Genomic DNA, 26,399 nt, shown 5'->3' with positions numbered 1-26,399 from the left:
TGGAAATATGTTAATATAAATGTTTCAGACATTACATGAAATTTCTAAAAATCTTATATGTTCTGGTTTAATGTTATAAGTAATAATCCTAGTTATTACTTTAAAATGTATATCTCAGAAATAACTAATTTTCTTGTCAACTGCATTATTATGAACTTTCATCAAATCTTTAACCGTGGTCATTTTTAAGTCTTTTGTCATTTACAGACAGTTCTGGGTGTACTCTGATGATTTTGCAAATATGTTCCTATGAAAGGGTTTCATCTTCAAGAAATTCATGGAAAAGACTCTGACAAGTACAGGTTTCTGGTAACGGACTGTACTGCTGAACTGAATGAATAAGCATTTTCAGAACTCTAATGAAAAACTGATGAACTCATAAAAGTGCTAACAAAAGATCAAGATGAAAAAAAAAAAATTAATTACATGGGACTGAGTGAACTGATGAGGATGAGTATAATTTTTGTGACTTTCTGTCTGAATTAAAAAAAAAAAAAAAAATCCCACAAGGACTCAGAGGCAAAGAATATACAAATCAATTTTCACTGCAAAGTAAAGGAGCTGTTACAGTGAAAAAAAAAAAAAAAAAAAAAAAAAGAATTTGGTTTATAAATACAGAGGTTTACAAATTGTATTAGAAAAAATTCATATTCTATTTCTATTATCATGATTCTGGACATGTTAGACTGATTTAATAATTTTAGTTTAAAAACTGTCCTGTGTTTTTTTCCTAACTTTACCACCATGTAAGAAAGTTATACTAGTATAATATTCTAGTTATGTAAGCCTTGGATGTCTTTGCTTTTTTTTGTTCTATTCTTAAAGACTCTTATTTTTAAAAATTTTTTTAAAATTAATTTTTATTGGAGTATAGTTGATTTACAACCTTGTGTTAGTTTCTGCTGTACAGCAAAGTAAATCAGTTATACATACACATATATAAAAAAATCTTAATAGGTTTTTTTTTTTTTTTGGCCGTGCCACACGACTTGTGGGATCCTAGTTCCCTGACCAGGGATCAAACCTGGGCCCCTGGAAGTGGAAGTGTGGAGTCCTAACCACTGGACTGCCAGGGAATTCCCTATTTTCTTATTAAAAAAATCCTAATTTGAACCTTCTAAATTGTGTGCATCTAAATATGGGGATGATGATATGGAATGTCTCTGTGAAAAGAAACTGATGAGGTTCAAGACACGCTACCCCAAAGTATGGCATTTGGCATAGTGAATATTTTAAGCTGAAGGAATTTGAGAAATAGTACATGCAGGAAGGACTTTCTGACTTCCCCCTGAAGCACGTCAAAAAACCCTTATGTTAGAGGTGCCCTCCCTATGCCCAGAGGAAAGGAGCATCCTTATCTCTGAAGGTGAAGGGACAGAGAGAGGAATCTGAAGGAACAGGCCTTGCTAAGTCTCCCCCAGTTTACTACACTTTCCTCATGACTTCTGTCCTTTCATATTTCTCCATGACTTTCCATTCTTCATCAAAACTAATAAAAAAAAATGCTCAGGTTTAACTGATTCTTCAGGTCTTCATTTTTTTTAAATGAAGGCTCTCGTGTTACATAAAACTTACATTAAATTAATGCTGTGCTTCTCTCTTATTAATCTGTCTTTTGTTACAGAGGTAATAAAATTCAGAGCTTGAGAAATCAGAAAGGTAGAGGAAAAAATATTTTTCCTCCCTTACAAGACGAATTCTTATAATGCTTCTATTAAATCATGACTTTATAAGAAATTAAATTTTAATTGCCAGATCCTTAGTTAACTCTAAGATCTTAAACTAATATTAAATTGATTGACTGATAAATAATCTTGGATATGTGGGCACTATAATGTTTAATATACCAGTGCTTGACGTAGAGAATGGACTTGAGGACATGGGGAGGGGGAGGGGTAAGCTAGGAAGAAGTGAGAGAGTGGCATGGACATATATACACTACCAAATGTAAACTAGATAGCTAGTGGGAAGCAGCCGCATAGCACAGGGAGATCAGCTCTGTGCTTTGTGTCCACCTAGAGGGGTGGGATAGGGAGGGTGGAGGGAGACGCAAGAGGGAGGAGATATGGGGATATATGTATATGTATAGCTAATTCACTTTGTTATACAGCAGAAACTAACACACCATTGTAAAGTAATTATACTCCAATAAAGATGTTAAAAAAATATATACCAGTGTTTTTATTAAGTACATCATTAACAGGTTAAAGTAACCATCATTAACAGGGTAGAAAGGATATATGAAGATAGAGGAATGCTTGTGCAAGGTAATGATTATGTTTTATTTATTAGGAAAAAACAGAACAATATTTTTCTTAAAGTAAAAATTACTGATTGTGCCAAAATATAAAGGAAGACAGTAAAAAATAAATTTAGGAGTATTATTCAGTAAAGTATAGAAGGTCTGAAGGGAAATGATTTATTGCTTGGCAGTAATAACTACAAATAATGAATATACAGGAAGAATAATATGTATTAAAAACATTGACAAAGTTGGCTACATGACGTGGGCTTATTCATAAGGAAAAAAGGCGTATGGATCTTTCATTGTAAATTGTTACTAGAATTTGGGTTTTCTTTTTGTTAAAAATGGCTAAGTTATTTTGTGTCCAGATAACAAAGGTCCCTTTTTTTTTTTTTTAATTATTTTTTATTTATGGCTGTGTTGGGTCTTCGTTTCTGTGCGAGGGCTTTCTCTAGTTGCGGCAAGTGGGGGTCACTCTTCATCGCGGTGCGCGGGCCTCTCACTATCGCGGCCTCTCTTGTTGCGGAACACAGGCTCGAGACGCGCAGGCTCAGTAATTGTGGCTCACGGGCCTAGTTGCTCCGTGGCATGTGGGATCTTCCCAGACCAGGGCTCGAACCCGTGTCCCCTGCATTGGCAGGCAGATTCTCAACCACTGTGCCACCAGGGAAGCCCCAAAGGTCCCTTTTTATAACCAAAAAGATTCTGTTAACTCTGTGGTTTGTGGCACATTCTTAAATCATTTTAATCAAAAGCTTCTAAAAATAATGGTTACTTATTGTTGATTAAAAATATTGTCTGTAAATATTTATTGTCTTTATTTATGACATTAATATCTTGTTTCTTCTGACAACTCTTCTTGGTTTTGCCTTTCCCAAATTTGGAATAAATCTGTTGTCTTTTATACATTTTAAGCAATTTTTGAGTTTACTGGATGGCTACTACATAATACAAAGATTTGCTCCTTTCTTCTTGTAAAGGGAACAATGCTAAAATATTTGACATATTTTCATGTACAGGTTTGGAAGTCTAGAATCATGGCTTTGAAGTACCTTGCAAACTTTGGTAACATATTTGTCCTAATGTTTGTCTGTATGGCAGTGGCCGAATATATAAACTCTAGAGCCTTAAATGTTGCTGCACATTTGCTGTAAGCTATATGGTTCAACAAATTATCATGAAATAAAGAGTACACAAAGGCATGGTGCATGTAGAGATCAAAAAAACTACCTCAGAAAACCTAATACACAATCATAGCCCATCAAAAAGTGGTACCAATCTGGATTGATCACATCTCAAAGATAAGGAGCTAATTTAGGCTGAAAGTAACCAGAAGTGGGGGCACTGAGAAATGAAATTGAAATCAGAACTTGCAAAAGTGTGCTATGACTTTTAATACAGATAAATTGTGCCAAACCATAATACAGAGCACAAACTGTCTTAGCTGAAATTGTTTTTTAACACCAGCTCATTCAGAACCACATGTTCTAAGACCATGAACAAAGTGATTTAATAGTAACTCCACATAGATTCATATGTTCCAAAGATAAGGCTACTGACTGTCCAGTTCCAGCAACTTGCCTAGATTACAAATTCTAATGAGTCATACCCAGGGCTCTGGTGGTCTTTGTACGGGGGTTTTGACATTTCTGTTGCTCAGGAGCACACATCTACTGAAAATGATCTTTCTCAAACACCAATCTTATGGCTTTCTTCTCCTCAATTATACTCAGCACTGTCTCCCAGTCTGCCAATCCATGGTCATTTTTTACATTGTTAAAAACTATACTGGGGCTTCCCTGGTGGCACAGTGGTTGAGAATCTGCCTGCTAATGCAGGGGACACAGGTTCGAGCCCTGGTCTGGGAAGATTCCACATGCTGCGGAGCAACTAGGCCCGTGAGCCACAACTACTGAGCCTGCGCATCTGGAGCCTGTGCTCCGCAACAAGAGAGGCCACAATAGTGAGAGGCCTGCACACTGCGATGAAGAGTGGCCCCCGCTTGCCGCAACTGGAGAAAGCCCTCGCACAGAAACGAAGACCCAACACAGCCAAAAATAACTAACTAACTAAATAAATAAATTAATTAATTAAAGTTAACGGGTTATTTAAAAAAAAAAAAACTATACTGAAGGCTCAAGACTCACCTCCTTTAAGAAACCTTATAAAGGAAGAAAATTCTGACGCATGCTACAACATGGTTGAAACTTCAGGATATTTTGCTAAGTGAAATAAGGCAGACACAAAAAGACAAATTCTATATGATGACACTCATATGAGGTACTGAGAGTAACCAAATTCATATAGATAGAAAGTAGAATGGTGGTTGCCACGGGCTGTGGGAGGGAGGAAATGGGGAGCTGTGTTTAAAATTTCAGTTTTGCAAGATAAAAACTGTTCTGGAGATTGGTTGCACAACAATGTGAATGTACTTAAAACTACTGAAGTATACACTTAAAAATAGTTAAGATGATAAATTTTTTGTTATGTGTATTCTATTGTAATTAAAAATGAAAAAAAAAATTAAATGTCACTGATGACCTTGGCAATAACAGTTTCAGGGAATAGTGATGCCTTTAAAAAAGAGGCAAGTCAGGAAGGAAGTATTCCACTCTTTATGGTAGGAAGGGAAAGATGGTGAGTGAGATTAGGTAATGGTGGAACATCAGGTGGAAATATCCAGAGGAAGTTGTAAATGAAGGCTTGAAATTACAAAAGAGGTTAAGTTTAGGGCTACAGATATGGGAAGTTGCCTGCATATATTTGACATGAGAAGAAAACTCTAAGGGAGAATTAAGAGGGAGTGGAAGACACAGCAGAGAACAGCATCCTAGGGGAATATTCCAATTAGGGAATGGGATCAAGATAAGGAACGATGAGGAAAAAAAGTAGTAGTTGGCAGGGCATCAAGAGAGAACAATCATGGAACACCAGGAAAGAGACAGTTTCAAGGTGGTGGGTGAGGAATGCCACTGATGTCAAATGATATAGACAGGTTAAGGAAGATAAATATCAAAGCAGGTTTTAGAGGTTAGGAGATGATTAGTATACTCAGGAAAGCAGTTTCTGTACTAATGGGGGGCAATAATGAGATTTGGGAGTTTGAGGAGGAAGTGCAGAGTGAGGAAGGAAAGGCAGCATGTGCAGACCTCTCTTTCAACAAAGCTGGTAGTGGATAGGAGGTGAATATGCAGTAGCTCAAGGAGGCAAGAAGGTGTTTAAATATAGGTTCTCTTCTGATAGCAGTAATCTTTGTCTATTTGGATGTGGAAGGAGGAGGAGCCACTAGAGAGAAAATAATCAGAGAACACAGAAGACACAGGAAGTAATTTAGAAATCAAAGTTCCGAGGAAGGTGAGAAAAAGTGGGTCTAAAGGTAGAAGTAGAGGAATTGTTCTTAGAAAGAAGTACCTTTTCCATTTAGATTGGAAGAAAGGAGGATAGCTAAAGGAATGGGGAAATTTTCGAGGTAATGAGATGGGAAGAAGAGGGAGATCTCATCTAGTTCAGTTTGACAAATATATTTATTTTTTACCTTCACTTTTTTCCCATAAAGGTGGTTAGGTCATCTGCCAAGAGTACAAAGTAGGGCTGCTACTGAGGTTTAAAGAGGGTATAGAGTGTATGAATGAACTATCATATTGGAACTGGAAGAATGTACTAGAAAATCAACGAGACAGTTACATCAGAATTACTGAACAACTTTAAGTGCCAGGTTGCCATTAAATGGCAGTAATTTGTAGTTGTTCAGGTAATCATAGTTCTATGAATTTTTTCAGTAATGTTTTTCTGCTTGGGAGCAAAAATGGAGAAAGTGGAGAATGGAGTCATTCACTGTGGGTATTACCACAGTAAGCAAAGGAATAGATTAAAGGAGTGAAGCTATCTGAAGTGTTAGTGAGGGCAACTTTAAAGCGGTGAGTCATAGTCCTTAATCTGGACAAGAAGTATAGGGTGGCTAGAAGAAAGTAATGGACTATCTAACCTGATAGGTTTCAGAGATTGCCATTAAAAAGCTGGGGAAATGAAATTTAAGGAAGTGGGAAGCATTGTGGAATAGTGGAAAAAAGTCATTACAGCCAAAAGATTTAGGTGTGAAACCAGGCTTCATCACTTACACAACATATATAATGTTGGGTAAGTTGCTTTGTTTTTGAGCTTCAATTTTCTCTTATGTAAAAAGAAGGATAATTATATTAACCTCATAGTGTTGCTTTAATCATAAAGCACATAGCGGTACTGGTCATAGTAGACACTCAACTTCTTATTCCTTCTCTTATTAGTGGGGACAAAGATCTTAAAGATTCTACTTTTATAATAACAGCTGCTTGTGGCAGCTCCCAAAGAACAGTATATGGAAATTTTAGACAGACTTTATATATCTAAAGTTTAAACTTGTTTGTACAGACATCTGTTATTGAGAGTGGCCAAGAGATTTACAAAAGATAGAATAAAATAAGCAGAGGCATAGTGGAGATAAATACACTTAGTTCTGTGTATGTGTATGTGTGTGTGAGTGAGAGAGAGAGAGAGAGAGAGAGGAAGGGAGAGAGGGAGAGACAGGGGAGGAGGGGGTAGAAAGAATGAGAATGAATAGAAATGAATGAATGAGTTATGGAATATGGCAGAAGGTTACTGAAACTAGAAGAAAACTTACCATCTATGGAAGGAATATTTATTGCTAGTACTTTGGGTAACTAGATAACAAGCATACAATCTTGACTTCCTGAAGCTAATGGCAGCTGGCTGACTGATGTCCAGTTTAAAGACCTGTAAGTCACCATCTACAGTTTCAAGGGAAACAATATATTTTATGGAATGGAGTTCATCTTGACTTTTCACTTTCTCTTATCTTCTACCTTGAATTCACTGGCAAATCCTGTTTGTTGATTTTACCTTCAAAATGTATCCTGGATCTGACTACTTCTCACCATCTCCACTACCATTCTGGTCCAAATCTCCTGCTGGAGTATTGCATATCCTTTTCTTTTTAAAATTTTTAAATTTATTTTAATTTTTAATTTTAATTTTATTTATTTTTGTGTGTGTGTGTGTGTGTCAGGCAATTTTATCAGCATTGGTAATACAGTAGTGAACAAACAATACAAGCTTCAAAGAGGTACAGACAGTAACCACTGCATATCCTTTTAACTGGCCTCCTGGCTTTTCACTTTTTCTCTCCCATACGCCAAGCCATACATATAGAAGCCAGAGTGATCATTTAAAAATTTAAGACATTTTATGTTCCATGCTATGTTTCGCTTCCTCAGAACTGTCCATTTAGAATAAAATGATCTTGTTTCTGTTACTTCTCCAACCTCATCTCCTTTTACTTTTCTCCTTTCCCTCTATACTTCAGCCACATTGGCCTCCTTGCTGTTCCTCAAACTTGATAAGCATGTACTCCAGGGCTTTAGTGTTTGTTGTCCCCTCTGCTTGGAACACAGTTCCGCTCACGTGGCATAGACCCTCCATGCCTTCAGATTTCCACTCTAATTTCCCCTCAACAGTGTGGCCTGATTAGCCTTTGTGAAACGGAGGACTCTACCTGTCTACCAGTCAGGTCCGGGATGAGAAAACCAAAACTCCTCTAGGTATTTAAAATGGAGGGGGTGGGAGAAGAGAGGATTTAATGCATGGGATTGGTTACAAATGTGTTGGCAGAGTTGGAGAAACAAAAGAAGAAACGTGTATTACTAAAGATCAGTAACTGCAGTCACCATCGTCCCCAAGGCTGTTGGAGGAAAGTGATGTTACTGAGTTGAGGAGATATACTCCTGCTACCTTCTTTCCACCTTCTAATACCATGTTAATGCATCTCAATGGCAAAACCTAACTGGACCACAGCTGGAAAGAGAATCTGGGAAACTGTTTTCAGGCTTCCAGCTTTATTGTATAGGGGAGAGAACAAAAGGGCTGATGTGGAATAAGTTTCAATAGATAATACCTGGCATATACCTCTTCTGCTAGCATTCTTTATTATCTTACTCAGCTTTTTAAAAATTCATATCATTTACCACTATATGTTTGTTTATTGACTACCTGCCCCACCGCCCCCATCAGAATATAAATTCTGTAAGAGCAGGGGCTTTGTCTGTCCTGCTTGCTGCTGCATCTCCAGCAGTCAGAACACTGCCTGACATCAGTATGGTAGCATACTAAAAGGGGAGGGGTTGTGAGAGAAGACTGCCTCAGTGGAAAGGAGTATTTATCACTGACATTGTTTAGAATTGCCAGTGCATGGTGATAATAAAGAACAGAATGACTTGTAGTTAGTTTTATTACTGTTTTCGAATTTTCTGCAGACAGTGCATTCTTTTAATGTGAGGGTAAAGCCTTAATAAAACCCTTTCTCCATCTCTAAGGACAAATTTGAACTTGGGTTAACTTTCTAGCTCAGTTCCTCTGGAAATTTGATAAAGAAAAATGTCAGCTTGTTAGTAGACAACACTTCTTATGGTAAAATGGTCTCTGATTAGTAACTTGCATATGGAATGGAAGAAATTACAAATGAACTATAAATCCCTAGTGGAAAGCCAAGCTTTGGGCTTCCACGAATGTGGTGACACTTGAAGCTGGGCATTTCCCTTGTAGGGACTCTGGAAGTTGCCTAAGATTGTTATAAGAAATACTGATTCCTATGTAGGACATGGTGCTTCTAAGTTGCTGGCTCCCATTCTCTCCTAGTAGAATTCTTGTTCCCTTGCACCTAAATGTCACTTGAAGAACAAAGAGAACAGCTGTTGGATGGCTGTGTGAACTGCTAAGATGACTGGTCCCACTGAAGAAAGCATGATGCTCCCCTGCTGGATGCTGAGTTTCCTGTTCAATATCTTTCTAAGTAAACTGGTTCAAGGTACAGTATATTCATATCTTGTTAAGTCTGATGTTTAGTTAAGAGAACCTCTGGTGAGCATTCCAGCGTGTAACAGATGCTTAATAAGTATATATTGAACAAATGCATGAGGTTGGAAATGTACGACCACAATTAAGTAATTATTGAATGGTATTACCTAAATTTTAACCTGCATAGTTTGTGGAAATCAACAAGTGCCTACAACAGCTGATCTGTGTTAGTTATTGTTTACAACTCTAGCTTCCCAATTCTAAAAGAATTCCTTCATCCTGAATAAGATCATGCAGTCACAAAATACAGAGCAGGCTTTAAATACAGTATACATAGACATCTTGTATGGCATTCTTTGGGTTGGCTAAGGCTACTGTTTTGCTTACCAATATACCACACTGGATTCAAGAGGTGGCGTATGTGAAGCCATACATATCAGGGGAAATCAGAACTAATACTTAAGGGGAGCTTGTGCTGTGACTGAAAAATTATAGACTTGTCACATTCATAGACAAACGTAATTTCTTTTGGCCTCTCTGAAATAAATGAATACTTTTTTTTCCCTATTATTTTCTGGCTATCTGAGGATCTCAAGCCTCAGGAGAGATACTATGCATTATTTATCATTTATTTATCTCTCTCTCTCTCTCTCTCTCTCTCTCTCTATTTATTTATTTATGGCTGTGTTGGGTCTTCGTTTCTGTGCGAGGGCTTTCTCTAGTTGCAGCAAGTGGGGGCCACTCTTCATCGTGGTGCGCGGGCCTCTCACTATCACGGCCTCTCTTGTTGCGGAGCACAGGCTCCAGACGCGCAGGCTCAGCAATTGTGGCTCACGGGCCTAGTTGCTCCGCGGCATGTGGGATTTTCCCAGACCAGGGCTCGAACCCGTGTCCCCTGCATTGGCAGGCAGATTCTCAACCACTGTGCCACCAGGGAAGCCCTATTTATCACTTTTATCTCTAGTTTCCAGTATAGGGTCTGGCATAGAGGTATTCAACAAACATTTGTTGAACTAAACTATATGGTGATAGAGAGTCACAATAATAGCTAACTTTGGATGGGAGTAGGGAGGAATGTCAAACTACATGAAAACCATGTTAAGTACAGCAGGCCAGAAAACGTAGGGGAATCTGTCAAAGCTTCTCTAAGGACAATAAAATCTATGGGGGCAGGGAACTAGGACTACAAAATCTTCTTTAGATTCTACCATGTATGTACCATCTCTATTCTCACCCTGTCACTTTTCCCTACTACTAGTAAATAGCTTTAATAAAGGGTATAAAAGATAGCTTAAAAAATACTACCAATGTACTCTGGGGGATAACTGAGAATATTAATCCAGACCTACAAAGTCATTAGGAAGAACACAATAAATGTAGCTTAAACAAAGTTGCCTAATAACTAGTTGTCTATTTGTTTGCTCATTCTACTTAGCTTTCCTAAACCCCATGAAGTCACTTAGATGCACAAGCATATAAATAAATCTCAAATAAGAATAGATCATTAAGTCAACCAGTTTAACAGAAATTTCTTTCTGATGCTAAACATAGTGTCAGTTCGTCCTAGGGATATTAGAATCATCACTTTGTAGATCAATTAAAAAGAATGTTTATTTTGGGTCAGTCAATAGTTTTTGGGAATGACTAGTACACCTATACTGGGAAGTAAGCAAATCTAGAATTCTGATTTACCTCTCCATTAGCAAAACAAAACATTCTTTTCTTTTGCCCTTTCCAAAAGAACTATAAGGGTAATAGACCCTTGAAAACGTCCATCTCCAAGACTCTAGGAAATTAAAAATAATGGTAGCAAATGGCTTATTTTCAGAACAAAGTTAGAGGTTAAAAGAGAAAAAAAAAATGAAATCCTGTTAATCTGTTTAAAAATAGTATAAGATCTAAAGGAATTACTTTAAAAGATCGCAATAGTTTGATCCTGCTTTTAGGCTTTGAATTTCCAGCAGATTCACTTTTCAGTATTCCCAGTTTGACCTTAGAGCTTCCAATTGAAGTTTTGTATAACCTAAGCAAACAGGGGACAGGAAGTTTTTCAAAAGTTCTCATAAAAAGACTGACTAAATTCCCCTTCCTAAATCAGGGCTGAAATGACATTTTGACACATTCTGAATAGCATGCTACTAGAGATGCTATCTTTAGAGGAAAAAAACCCCCCTGATTTTCAAATCCTTCCTGGTGATTAAAGATCACCTGGAATGTTTAGCAAGAAAAGGGGCTAGCCATGGTGTCCCAGTTCATTGAATTATTTCCCACACAGAGGTGGTCCATCATCTCTGCAGCAGGGTATGCACAATTGATTGTCCCAACAGACTAAGTACTGGGTTTGCACAGTTGAATATCTACAGCTAGCAGTCAACATTCTTTGTTTATATGTACTGAGTGTGTGGAAGGCCATTGGTTGTAATATTTCATTTTAGTAAATGGAAGGGAACATTTCTTAATATGTAATTTCTAGTTCTTCCTTTTCATTTTCTGTACTTGAACTATCCTGAGGCCAATTTATTATTTCCTTGTTATAGAAATGTGGTAAGATCTATAATCCTTAATGTTCTATTTATAACACAGAACACAGAATGTCAGAAATGCTTTCATCTGAAAGCCCCACTACCCACGACCTTTCCCCTGCTGTCACACCCCCCCCCCCTTTTTTTTCCTTACCTCATTCCCTGTTGACATGACTGCAACCACTGGAAACTTATTAACTTCAACCTCTGTGACACCTACAGTTGCCAGAAGACCAATCTCTGAGGGGCCCATGTGGGTTCCTTTGGCCAAAACGCATTCCCCTCTTTTAATGTCATGGCCAATGGGTCTGAAAGTCAAAGCAGAACCATAAACAGTAAGACTAAGAACAATATTTTCTCAACTCAGAGGAAACTTTAGTGTTAAAGAAGGAGGACACTCAAGGGGGAAAAAGTCAAGAGATGAGGCAGGACCAGAATACTAAAACGAAGAGATTCTAAAAACTCTATGCTTTTTTAATTAAAAAAATTAAATCACATAACAGAAGACAGAAATAGATTTGTATCTATTGCTGTTAAACAGGAATATGTTACTTCATGTTTGAAAATTATTTTATAAATTGTTTTGTATCACATTACAGTCCAAAACACCAATTGCAATCTTCCTTTGATGTAAGGCAAGCATTTACATGAAAATATCTAATGCCATGTCCATAGCTTGTTAGCTTTGTGGTTAGGAGAATAATGCTAATGAGGTTACAGTCATGGAGATAATTTCCATTTAGACCACTTAGGTTGGTCCAGTTCTGTGGCTGTAGAGGTCCATTAACCTTGGCCTGCTGCCATAGGAACTGGAGAAGTGTAGCTTTGTTACAAAATGTTGAGCAAATTAGCATTAATAGAATCAGGGCAAACATATTCAATTGGAAGAAAAATCATTTGACATATATACACTACTTATGGTAAGACAGTAGTCTCATCTTTGTATATAAACAGTAATACATTATTCCATTATTATTGGCAGTCAATAGAGGAGGGGCTTTCAGCTAATTATATAAATACTCAACTCTGAAAGTATCTGTGTTAATATCAAATTCTGGATTACCAAGGGGTAGGGATGGGTAATTCTGGATTATCTAGGAGGAGGATTAACTGTGGATTATGTAGGCTCATGACTTTGCCTCCTTCTCATGTTGCTTTTGAATATTTCATTTGCCTTTACCAACTTTACAAAAAAGTAGGGAGGGCAGACATGGGATATAGAATTCAGAAAATTAATTTTGCTAATTGTTAAAAGCCCTGAAAGCTAATGGTTAACTGACTGAGCTGTGAATTTATAATAGCCATGCTCTCTTGTGTTCATGATCATGGCAGAAACAAAAGTTGGCTATACATTCTATATGTTATGAACTTACCTGATATCTTGGCCTGGCCGAGCTTGCACCAGAATTCGTACTTCAAGCTCCTCAGTGCCCTATAATAAGAGCAAATCATGTAATTTCAAACAGAACAATCTAACTGAATTTTGATCAATAGAATTTAGCTACTCAGATGCTTTCATCATCAGATAGGCCCAGAATATATAAAAATAGAGAGGAACAGAAAAGCCTTTGCTAAACTCTTTGAACATGATGAATTTCTACCACAGGTTCCTGAAAAATCAGGTTTGATGTCAAGGAATGAATGAATAAATAAACAAACAAACATTTTCACTGATTCTCATGCTTTTAAAAAATGTATCAATTCAAATACTGACTCTTACTTTGTAAGCAGCATTCTTTTTTTTTCTTTTTTTTTTTTTTATACTTTATTTTTTATTTTATTTTTTTTTAAACATCTTTATTGAAGTATAATTGCCTTACAATAGTGTGTTAGCTTCTGCTTTATAACAAAGTGAATCAGTTATACATATACAATATGTTCCCATTTCTCTTCCCTCTTGCATCTCCCTCCCTCCCACCCTCCCCATCCCACCCCTCTAGGTGGTCACAATGTAAGCAGCATTCTTAAGGAAAAAAAAAAAAAAAAGATGGCTACCCTAATAGATACAGTGAATGTGCGTGGAGATAACCTGTCTCTTCTAAATCATGGGTTCAATACTATGCCAAGGTTCCTTGCATATATACCTGCAGGTATTTCTGAAATACCTGCAGAAATTTCAGTGAAGGACTTATAGTTTATCTGGTAGTAGATTTCTATAAATTAATGGTGACCATCATTTTTACATTTATGGACTGTGAATAACATTGTGACACTGGAACTGTGTCTTGTCATCTGTCAGAGTCTGTGGAGGCATGTGTTCTGGATTTCAATGCTCTGCTGGCTTCACTGATGCCAATAAATCTGTTGCACAATTTTAACAGCAGGGCAATGTGATCTGTGTGCCAAGAGTTGAATTTTATAAGCCTTACTTGTGGGAAGATGATTAAAGAGAAAATCCCCAAATCAAGAAAAGAGGGTGTGTCTCAGCATGGCCAAATTTTACTATATACCCAGCCAAGGGGAATATATATTTGTTATTAATTCTAACTTTAAAAATATAAGATATCTTAAACTTCTTCTCAAAACAAGATAGCCAGTCATTAAAACCTCAGTTGAAATTATTCTTTTATTAGTGACTGATCCTCTGGTTTCAATAATTGCCACTAGTTTCAGTGAGATAAAGGCCTACTTAGAACAGAGTCCTTTATTTTAGGCAATAGAGGGGGAACTGACATAAATTTAATGTTTCCAGACTGTAATTTGGCGGCACAGATTTTCCTGAATTATAGAAAACCAGAGCTGAAAGGGTCATTTGGTTTAAATGCTTGGCTTAGTGAAATATTCAAGAACTTGCCCAAGTGTTCTTTGTTAAATTCTTCTCTATTAAAATCTCCTTCACACTTTATCAGAAGCTAGTCTTGATGAACAAGTTTCTCAGCTAGATGGTAAGTCAACAGTTAATATTTCTGCTCTTCTATCTTGAGGTAGTTTCTTTCCTTGCTTGCATGCGAAATTTCTTGGCTCAAATGTGGCTCAAATTCTGCTGTAATCACAGTAATGATCATAAAAACATCTCCCATAACAAAAGGTTTTCAAGCCTAAGGCAGTTCCTTATTTACTATACACTACAATGTAAGGTTCTAACATAACCAAAAAAATTGGGCTAATCTCATAAACATTGCAGAAAATAGGCATGACTTATAATACTGCCATAGGAATGGAGCCATAAGACCTGGTAATGACATACATCATCAGATTCCCTGATCAGTTCAGTATCTTCCACTTGTACTACTGCATCAGCACCACAGGGGATTGGAGCACCTGTTGTAACCCGCATGACTTGTCCTGGCATTACTGTCTGAGTCGGCTGGAAAAACAAACATGCAAGAAAGAGTCGATTTACTTTACTGCTGCAAAGGAAAAGTCTGCAGGAGATGTGACAGTTTTTGAAACAAACCATAAAAGGAAAATCTTACAGTCTTATTCATTTTGGGAAAATGTTATAAAAGTCACAAACAGATATATTTACACCAAAGAGGCTTTCATTTGACTTAAGTAATGACTTAATTAGATGTCTTTCTTGGTGCCCTGCTTTCCTTTTGAAGAACTATCACTTATATTTGCCACTACTGTCTCTCACTCAATGTGAATTTTCTTAATATATGTAAAGTGATTTGACAGTCTTTAAAAAAATACCATGCAATACGATTTTATGAATGACATTTATGAAAAACCAGCATGTTGATCATTTACTGAAGTTCTGATGTTTGAGAACTATAGTATTTTATTAACCAATGTTTTAGTTAAATAAAGGCAAGCCAGAAAAATTATTTTAATTATTGCTCTTGAAAATCTTTATAAAATATATTAGTTCACCTTACAACTAATAATAAAAGTCTAACAAATGTAATTAAATCATTTAAAAATGATTCCAGTGTCTGTAATGATTTGGGTTAAATATTATATTCAAGATTTTTATTGTCTGAGCTCTCATATGAATGGTATGGGAGACTGACTACAGGACCTACCCTGCACACTTCCTCCCAGCACAGGAAAAATCATATTTCTGTCAGCTCCATCTAATAGGTTTGATCTGGCCTCAGAAGAGTCACTTGTCATGGGCCATGATTTAGGTCAGATTTGGGAAAAGGAATGCTTTAGATTTCCCCAAAAAGAAAATTCTGAGATAACATTAATTCCCCAATAAAAATGATATCTTTCCAAAGACATCTGCTTCTTAGGTATTTAAAATTTTAGGTTACAACATGTGAATATTCTTAACACTACTGAAATATACACTTAAAAATGGTTAAGATGGTACTTTTTATGTTATACATTTTTTACCACATTAAAAAAAATTAGGGAATGATTAAGGAAAAATACCCTTCCACTAGATGTACAATCAAAGTAAAACTGGAAATTTATTTGTTAGAAAAGCCTTAAAAAGCTTATTTCCATAATGTTATTGCTGTAAACAATACCACCAATAGCTAATATTTATTGAATACTCAGTCTATGCTAGGTTCAGTGTTAGGTGCATTATTATATTCCAGAATATAAGCCTTATAAAGACAGAAATTTTCATTTTCTGTTTGCCTCTCTAGATCACATCGTCATTTTCCTGTGCTGTGGCCCAGAAGGCCAACCTCTATGGACTGTTTCAACCAGGTTCCCATCACTCTGGCTTCTGGTTAGGTTCAGCCAACGGGAGGGGCCAGCAAGAGATCAGAGGGTAGGAGAGAGAGAGAAGTACAATTTTTATTCCCCTTGCCCTTTCCCTGCTGGGCTGCAGTTTGGTGATGGGTATGTCATTTCTACTACTGATGCCACAGCTCCTATGAGGTGGACCTCTCCCATAGCTATCAATCTCCCAGGTCTAGGTACTACTCTCTCCCTTTGCCCCTTCAGACCTAGAGGTAGTAATGAAATCTCACTGTTGCTAGTACCTGAGTGCTTCACATTCCTTTGTTAGTTTCCCTTAATCCTGTCTATATCTTGGGTAGAGTCATTTCATTAATCTTTAATCACCCTCTTTCCAGACATATTTATTGCTCTATCATCCCAAAGCCTAGAAAGTGTCTGGCACAAAGTTGGTAGTCAATAAATATTTCCAGAATGAATGAATAAGTATGCATGATCTCATTACCACAACAACTACATGAAGCATGTAACCCTTCTTGGCTTACAATTCCAGTGTTCTCACTGATTTTTTCCCACAAGTCACTGGAGAAAGGTTCTTGGGATCAAATCTGGCATTGAACTACATACTTTATATCCCCTTATTATGTTATTTGAATAAAAGACATTTCAGGCTTATTTGGAATTGTTACATTCTAATGCAATTTTCTACCAAGATAATGCATAGAATTTAAAAAAAAAGCTTAGGGCTCAATGCGTTAATTTTTTTTTTTTAATTTTTATTTTTGGCTGCATTGCATCTTTGTTGCAGTGCGCGGGCTTCTCATTGCAGTGGCTTCTCTTGTTGTGGAGCATGGGCTCTAGGCACGTAGGCTTCAGTAGTTGCAGCACGCGGGCTCAGTAGTTGTGGCTAGCTGGCTCTAGAGTGCAGGCTCAGTAGTTGTGGGGCGCGGGCTTAGTTGCTCTGCGGCATGTGGGATCTCCCTGGACCAGGGCTTGAACCCGTGTCCCCTGCATTGGCAGGTGGATTCTTAAGCACTGAGCTACTGGGGAAGTCCTCAATGCATTAATTTTTTTTCAACCCCAGATACTACTTATTATCTGGTGCATCTCTTAATTCACTAAACATGACCATTTTGCAGTGCAGTGATTTTTTTATGAAAAGCATTAATGTTTTGATATATGTGTTTTTCAGTAAAGGTGCTAATGTCAAAACTATCTTCTGAGCCTGTGCAATAAAAATATTTAATGTAGGTCTAAAGAAGTCCTTTTTTTCCCCTGAAAGTGCCTTTTTGGCTAAGGCAGAAAGTGATTCCCAAAGTGAGTTTCAGGGTAGTTGCTTCTTAAGCTGAAGTGTGTTAGCCTGGAGCCCTCCCTCAATTTAGTCTGATTCAATGTACCATATTATGTAAATTTACTTTAAGTTTTACTGTGGCTATACCTGTAATTTTCTCTATTTCTTGGCTTAAACCAACTTTAAAGAAGTGTTTCTGTGTGGCTGCTAAATAAAAAATTTGGCTCCTCTCCAAAACCAGTAATTCTAAGTGGTAGGTGAAGGATTCCCACCAGCTCACTTATATTAAATCTAATGTAAAAGATATTACTGGATATATAAAGACATTTATATATCTACTTAGAGTAGACATATAAACTGCAATTGAATTGAATCAACTGGAAAAATTCTAGCAATAAATGAAGTACTTCCTTTAGATTGTTAAGACTACCAACTCTTTTTCTTTTTATTGATATAGGTACCTTATATACTTTATATAAAGTAAAAACTATAAAAATCTTGATTTTTCCTTAATAGAGATATTGAGTTGGATTTTTTGAACTTTGTCCAATGATAGCACTTCATAATTACACAACTGAAATTGAAAGTGTCCAATGCTAACCAGTAGGACCAAACTATAAGTGATTTAAGATCAAGTATTTTGGTACACCAATAAACCATGTTGTAAATAACTGTCTCAGTGTATGCAATGGTCCCCTAGTGCTCAAGTGTATTTACTTTCAATAAGTGAGCAATTTGGCTCTTGCAAGATTCCTGAGATTGCTGTAAAGAGTGTATGTGTATGATACATCAGTTATAGATAAAGTACATCACAGGTAACTTGAGGAAAAACCCTGTTTTCTTATATAGTTTTGATCTTTTTTCCCAACAAACTTTTATGAGAACTTACAAGAAGTTGGCAATTTTTTAATTTCACAACTTTTCTTGTGCTCCTTGTTATCAGTTGGAAGTCTTAACTAGTAAATAAAGTTTAAGGGTCCATAAGGCTCTTAACAATCTGCTACCTATGCCTAAGTATTCTAGGCTGTAACTACCACAAACTATTTGCAATTTCCTAATGCCATGCAATTTTTCAAACACCACTGGGTCTTGACTTATACTGTTCTTTCTGCTTGGAATGTTCCTTTTTCATTTCTGTTTCTGTTTTTGTAAAACTCTCTTAGGCCCAGCTCCAATGTCATCTGCCTAGCCCTTCTAGGACAAAATGCTCAACCTCTCTATTGTGCTCCATAGCACATGACTGACAGCATTAGTTTAACACTTAATACATTGTATTATATTTAGTTGTTTATACTCTGTCTCCTCCACTAGATGTAAACTGTTAAGAGTAGTAATCATGTATTAATCTATTTTATATTCCTAGAACCTAGCACAGTGCTTCTTGGTACGAACAGTAGGTATGTTTGATAAATGTTGGATAGACTCAGTTGAAGATCAGAGAAGTACTCCTTGAATAATTGATATTTTGGGGCTTTGTTAAAAAAAATGGTTGCTTTGTATGTCCATTGCTGATGGATACACATACCAAGAGGTCAAGTAAGTTATGAGGTCATAATGCAAGTTATTTATAAAAAAGGGACCTAGGTCTAGTTGTTCTTTTTGTCAGGAAAACAGTCCTGAAGAGCAAAACCAGCCTGTGCACAGCATGGACAAGGATCTAATTACTACAGTGCCAGGCTTAGCTTCAGAGACCTGTACACAGTACTCCTCAATGCTTGGATGTAGAGGTGAGGCAGCTAGGGTTACCACCACTGGCACCATCCTTCTCCTATATACTTCCTCAACCCCTCTCTATTTTTAGTACATATGGGAGTACATGCTAAGGCGTGGGATATAGCTTTTGCTCAAACTGCCCTATTTATTTATTTCCTCCTTTATTTTTATATAATCCTTATGAGTGTTTGGTGGTAGCAGAAGAGAAAAGTGCGTTGGTTTTCCCTTTGGCTCTAGTCAATAAGGAAGGTGCTCTTTTAACCAACTTTCGAAACTCACTGGATTAACATATGCTCTCTATTTCCTATTGAACGTAATGATGCCTACAGCACACTTTGTTTGAAACTGTTAGACTCTTCTCTTGTACACCTAAGATTCAACTGAGTTTGCTCCCAAACTTGTTTGTACCAGTTTGTGGAAATAGGTGCTACTGAATTAAGTTATTTAAATAAATATTACATAAACCAATGATACATGAGTGTAAAAGGAGTTATTTTCTTCCTATAAAAATTAAGTTAAACCTTTGGAAAAACTCATTTAAAAAAGGCTGCTAAAAAGAACTGATGTCAAATTAGATATGGGTGAAGCAACTGTAAAAAAAATTATAAAAATATAATAAAAATCTAGAAGGATTCTATACTTAGATACTTTGCAAAGACCTTAAATTTTTTTCCACTTTAAAGAAACTAAAACTTGAAATCACATATAATGCCTTTTGGGTATAAGAGAAGTTCAAATAGCAGATACTTATTAAAAGAAAAGCCTTGGCTCTCCATCAAATTACTGACAAATAAATGTTCATTTATTTAAGTTACATTTATATTTATTTTAAAAGTAAAAGATAATTTCCCACTTGTAACTTATTTCCAATTAAATGACCAATTACTGGTATCCAAAGCATTAATTAAGATGACTTCTATTGTACTTCCACCATGGCCCATTAGTGCTTCATTTCTATTAAGAAATACCTGTTCTCTGGTTAGCCCCCTGATGAGAAAAATTAATCAAAATGATTAGCTAGAAAGATTAAATAATCTGCTTCTTCTAAATTTCCCTGTATGTAACACGAGTTGGGGAAAACTCTGCAAAGACCACTTAGAAATTGTAGCTCTATTCAAACATTAATGTTTATACCAGAAGAAAGATTCATCCAATCACAGGGCTGGAAAATGCTTGTGGGGCATGTCATCTGAGACATACCAGTAACACCATGCTGTATATTAATAGATGCAGATTCTTTCAGTTAAGAAACAATTCATTTGGTTCTTTCTCATGGGAACCATCCTTTCATCTCTTTGATAACCTGTCTAATCCTCCTCTAAGATTTCCATCACAACAATGGCAGAAGTCTAGAATTAGAAGCTGAAAGTCCATGAAACTAAAATCTTTAGGGCCTTTCAGGCTTATGAATCTCACCTGTTCACCAGCTTGGGATTCCCCAATGATGAAACGATCTCCTGGGCCATCGGCAGCTGTGAGATGAACAGAACCAAGAACAATCATCAGAATGGACCTATAGCAAAGAATAAGAACCTAGTGTTGGAATTCTAAAACTTGACTCAAATGATCAGATAAGGCTTCAGGAAAGTGGAATACTTTTCTGATCTCCTAGTTTAGAAAAGGGCTTTGTTATTACTAGTTTGATCTTTGGTATCCACAACTCACAACAAATAGAAGTGGTCCAGATTGTGCCTTTTCTTGGTGTCTCTGGTGATAGTTTTCTTGTTGTTCCATAATTTCCACTCTTGCACTTTTTAATAGGAAGTTCTTTTAGCCTATCGTCCTAAATAAATGGGTATGTATGTGTTGTATGTGTGTACACACTCATGGAGACATATATATGAAGTAGCAAGTGAAGTAGGAAGAACATATATTCTTTTCTTCATTTGACACTTGAAGGAAATGAGTTACAGAATGAAGAAACTCAGGTAGAAAAGGTTCAGTACCTTTAACAAGTTCTGGTTAGTGGTAGAGCTAGGACTAAAACCCCAGTCCCTGAATTTCCAATACAGTATTTTTTTTTATGATGGATCAAAATGCTGTTTCTAAATCAAAATACACAGGCAGTGCTGCATCACAATTCCCATTGACTGTTTATTTTTAAATTGGAAGAAACACTTTCAGACTTGAGATGGAAAAAACTTCTCATCCAATTATTTTCTATATACAGTATAGTAATGGCTGGGTGAAATAATATTCCTGAAGGTAAATGTATTCAAAAGGGTTTTCTTCACCTACAACGTGGATTTCAAACCAATACTATTGGCAAGGCAATGCATACCTAATGAGTTTCATGATCATGACCATTATCTCCTTGTAATCGGCATACAGCAAGGGTTTGGGGGCACATACACAGCAAAGATAACACTATTTATATGAATATTTTAATCATATTTGCAGTCATATTGATAAATAATAAAAAGTATTTTCCCTCTTTTAGAGAGGAGATAGAAAATTTACTGTTTCTTGGACTTCCCTGGTGGCACAATGGTTAAGAATCCGCCTGCCAATGCAGGGGATGCGGGTTCGAGCCCTGGTCCAGGAAGAGCCCACATGCCGTGGAGCGGCTAAGCCCGGTGCGCCATAACTACTGAGTCTGTGCTCTAGAGCCCATGAGCCACAACTACGGAAGCCCGCAAGCCACAACTACGGAAGCCCGCGCGCCTACAGCCTGTGCTCCGCAACAAGAGAAGCCACTGCAATGAGGAGCCTGTGCACCACAACGAAGAGTAGCCCCCGCTCGTTGCAACTAGAGAAAAGCCCGTGCACAGCAACAAAGACCCAAAGCAGCCAAAAATAAATAAATAAATAAATAAATAAATTTAAAGAAAGAAAGAAGCCAGATATAAGAGAATCCATGTAGCCTGATTACATTTATTAAAAAAAAAATTTATTCTTTATGTGACTACAAAGTAGTATTTTTTTTTAAATTAATTAATTAATTAATTAATTTTTGCTGTGTTGGGTCTTCGTTTCTGTGCGAGGGCTTTCTCTAGTTGTGGCAAGTGGGGGCCACTCTTCATCGCGGTGCGCGGTATAGCGGCCTCTCTTGTTGCGGAGCACAGGCTCCAGACGCGCAGGCTCAGTAGTTGTGGCTCACGGGCCTAGTTGCTCCGCGGCATGTGGGATCTTCCCAGACGAGGGCTCGAACCCGTGTCCCCTGCATTGACAGGCAGATTCTCAACCACTGCGCCACCAGGGAAGCCCCAAAGTAGTATTTTTTCTAAAGCCTTATATATACAATACCGTTTACAATAAGTCACTTTTTTGCACAGCTGGCTTTGGTTAACCTGATGTGAAGAGGAACAAAAATTAACATTGGGTGCCTTCTACTTACTAGATGTTGTTATCTTGTGCTTTTTAGACATTGTCTCAGTTAATAAACTCCTGGCTTTCTGGTGTTTTTTGGAATGCTATTGTATTTTCAGTGTTTGTTTGTAAGAAAGAGAATACTGTAGTTTTCCTGCAATGGTATTCTTATGCTGCTTTCATGGGTTCCTTTTTCTTTCTTCTTTTTTTTTTAATGAAACAATTTAAAACAGACATAGAAATCACTGCTTCAACAATTATCAACATTTTACCAATTTTGTTTCATCTATCCCCACACTTATTTTTGCAGTATTTTAAAGTTAATCATAATTTTCTTACTGTAGAAAATTAAAAAGTCAATTATCTTTCAGAGTTCTGTACTAACTGCATCTCAAATCTGAATAAACTTATTTTTGATTATTTCTCTGCTAGAGATATTACCAGCTTTCCACCTCCCATAAGCAACCTAGATGTTTTCTCTTTTTACTTCTTGCTCAAGGGAAAATTAGCATGGTTTTAGAGTAAAAGCTGAATCTGAATCCTGGTTCTGCCTATTATTAGCCTCTGGACTTTCAGCAAATTACTAAAACTTTCTCTAACCATCAGTTTGCTTGTTGATAAAAATGGGAATAACCATACTTTAAAAATAATACCTTTTAAGGCTTTTTATTCCTTTCATTCATTCACTAAATTTCTACTGAGTGTCTTCTGTGCCCTTAGTGTTATATTAGATGCTGGGACAGAGTAGAGAGTAAAACTAGATATTGTTTCTATTCTAATGCAGTGTCAGTCTGTTGCGATGTTTTTCAAACTCTAGATCACAAATAGAGGTGGGCTGTAAAATCATCTTGTAAAGAAAAAGAACAGAAAATATATCTCGTCACACATGGTAAAGGTGAAAATTGTTTCCAGAAACTTATTTTTGTTTATATATATGCATGCATACATATTTATATGCATTGTATATGTTATATATGTATGTGCATATCATTGGTTTGTGATGTCTAATGTATTAATGTGTGTCTTTCTATGGGTGTGGTGAAAACAAAACTCTTAAAGCCACCGATGTAGTGAGGGAGATAGATATTAATCAAATAGTCACATTAATGAACATATAAATTTGTATATAAGTACAAATTTGTATATAAATACAAATTAAGAAAACCATTCTAAAGGAAAGGAACACGGTTTTATGAGAGCATACACTGAGAGTACCTGAACTACACTGGAGGGTCAGGGAAAGCCACCCTGATAAAAGCATTTATGATTTGAATATGAAGGATGAGGAAGAGCTAAGTAGGCAAAAATATGTGGGGATGGGGGAGAGGGAGAAGGAAAAGGAGAGGGAGAGATGGGGTGGAGGGAAGAGGGAGAGATGGGGTGGAGGGAAGAGGGAGAGATGGAGAGAGAGGGAGAGATGGGGAGAGAGGGAGAGATGGGGGGAGAGGGAGAGGGAGAGAGAGAGAGACAGAGAGGAAATGAAAATGCTTCATCTATAGATATTCACCTAAAGAAAACAATATGTGTAAAGGCTCTGGTTCACGTCCTCCCTCTATCCTATAGTCTAGCTACTCTCAGGAGTACCTGAGAATACCAAGATGACTCATATTTCAGCTCCATAACATATGCTACTCTCACTGCTTGGAGTGTCCTTTTCTTCTCCCTGCCTTCTGGTTAAAGACTTCTTAGCTTTTAAGACTCAGCTCAAGTGTCATCTTCTCTAGGAAGTCATATCTGACTTCCTTTCCCTCAAGAGTCACCTACTTCTTCTTTTGTTTCCGCAGTGTATTCCTGAAATAACTCTAATTATGGCTTCCTAATGTATTTGTAATCATTTGCTTATTTGTCTCAGGGAAATTCCTAGTACCTGCTGAATAATAGGTATTCAATAAATGTTCAATATACGAAGTATTTGAAAGTTCAAGAAACGAATGAGTGTGGCTCCTAAGAATCTTTGTAGAAAGATGCATGCATGAATGAACAATAAATAATATTTTCCACTGCAAAATGCTGTATTTTGAATGCCTTCCATTTTATGCTGGTTCATGTATATTGTTTTCTTCAAAATACGAGTCAACATTCACCATCTTTAGACTGTTCAGAAAGACTGCTCTGTTTAACTCTATATAACTTAGATTATGTCTAGCATAGTGCCTAGCTCATCACTGATGCTCAGTAAATATTTGATAAAATAAAGAAATGAATTTGGCACTTCCATAATACTTAGGTGGGAAGTTTGTAAACTGTCTTGTACACATTAGTATTGTGCTTTGTAAATTTTCTTAAGTAATTTTATAAATGTGTGGTAGGTAGGGATCACTTCCTTTATTTCTTTTTTGAAACCCTCTGCTCTTCAGTCTTCCTTTTGTCTCCTGTTCCCCACACATGCAAATATACATACACTCAAAATGCTCATATCAGTGTTCTGCACAAATGCTCCAAACAAATGTCATTATATAATGAGTTGCTAGAGATAATCCAGGGCAAGGTTGGTATAGAGTGTCAGGGAGACCAACAACTGAAAGAGCCTTTAAGTGATTCTAAGAAGCAAGATGCTTTGTTGCCAAGGAAGGTACACTGACTGGGGAGAGAATATGTCTCACTTTAACTATGTTCTCCACTTTGCCCTGAAAATTTCCACCTGGGAAACATGCCTCTATATTGCTAGCTAAGGAAGGCTCAGTCAACCAACATTATAGAAAGTCCCTGGTACCAATGGAAGAGTCATTTTTACCATTTCCCTTATAACAGTGCTTCTCAACCCTTAATGTGCATAGAAATCACCTGGAGATCTTGTTAAAATACAGATTCTGATTCAGTAGGTCTGGGACAGGCCCTGAGGTTCTACATTTCTAACAAGCTGATGCTTATGCAGCTGGTTCATGGACTACCCTTTCTGAGGAGCAGAGCACTGTAAGACTGAACGGAATACAGACAAATTCAGACTAAGAGAAAACTTAAGAAATAAAAAATTAGTGAACTACAACAGAAGTCCTGATTTTACATCAACACCAAGGCTAACTATTTATTATAAAGACAGAAAAGTAACGATCAATCGGTACCTAACTTACCGATATTTATTTTAAAATATTAAAGAGACAGGTAAAAGAAAAGTTGCCATTTTCAAGATGAATTCTACCAGCTTGGGTGGGAGGGGGCAGAAGTGGAGGTACAGTGGCAGATGAAGCTAAAGCTTGGAAAGAAATTAAGTAAGCCACAGTACGCCATTAGAAAAGATGGATGGATTCCAAGGATTTCTGTAAAGGCTTAGACTCTTTCCCCCCACTAATTCTGGCATTTCTGTTAATAAGTTTTCTTTTCTGTTTTGTAACTGTAGAATTTAATTTGAAGGAAGAGATAAAAGCAATATAAACCAAATCCTAACAGCAAATGCACTGTATAATGCTTAATGCTAGACCCTGAAACTGCTCCCACTTCCACCTTTTTAATGTCCAGAAAACACTTTTAGTCTTTATTTGAAGATTTCTGATTATATCATTTGATATAAAATTGATACCATTAGATAACTATTCATTGTGGCAATGTATAGAAAATGATCATCCTCAAGCCATTTGCCCTAGAATTATCCCTCATTTTCATTTTCCAGCCATGTGGGAGCTCTCTTTAAATCTCTTGAAATCCTTTATAGCTATTCACTTATTTTCAGTAACAAAAGCCTCATCGTTTCCATGTTAGGACTGAATAAACAGAGGCCATAGATAGCATAACTTTCAGAGGTCTTAGCCACCTCTATTCTTCAACAGAGGAATAAGGCAGAGGGACTAAGATTTTGTTTATCTCTAATTATGGAACCAAACTGTCTGAGAGTGGATGATAGGCAACACGGTAATAGTATTGATATTTATGTGTATACTAAAATTAACATTGTAGA

The 26,399-nt window shown here is 36.8% G+C and overlaps 1 protein-coding gene across 4 annotated transcripts in view; it reads right to left on the bottom strand.

The window, feature by feature from the left end:
• GPHN (gephyrin) overlaps positions 1-26,399 on the bottom strand; it is a 626,292-nt gene that overhangs the window by 76,805 nt on the left and 523,088 nt on the right. For all 4 annotated transcript variants that reach the window (XM_059914468.1, XM_059914469.1, XM_059914466.1 and 1 more), the window contains 4 exons: positions 20,615-20,670; positions 14,801-14,920; positions 12,987-13,045; positions 11,768-11,921 (listed from right to left, as the gene is read on the bottom strand). In XM_059914468.1, coding sequence (XP_059770451.1) covers positions 11,768-11,921; positions 12,987-13,045; positions 14,801-14,920; positions 20,615-20,670 — 389 coding nt within the window. The remainder of the gene's footprint in view (positions 1-11,767; positions 11,922-12,986; positions 13,046-14,800; positions 14,921-20,614; positions 20,671-26,399) is intronic.

The sequence above is a fragment of the Balaenoptera ricei genome, chromosome 2, assembly GCF_028023285.1.
Source record: "Balaenoptera ricei isolate mBalRic1 chromosome 2, mBalRic1.hap2, whole genome shotgun sequence".
In the NCBI taxonomy this organism is placed as follows: Eukaryota; Metazoa; Chordata; class Mammalia; order Artiodactyla; family Balaenopteridae; genus Balaenoptera; species Balaenoptera ricei.
This window is presented reverse-complemented; position numbering and strand designations above follow the sequence as displayed.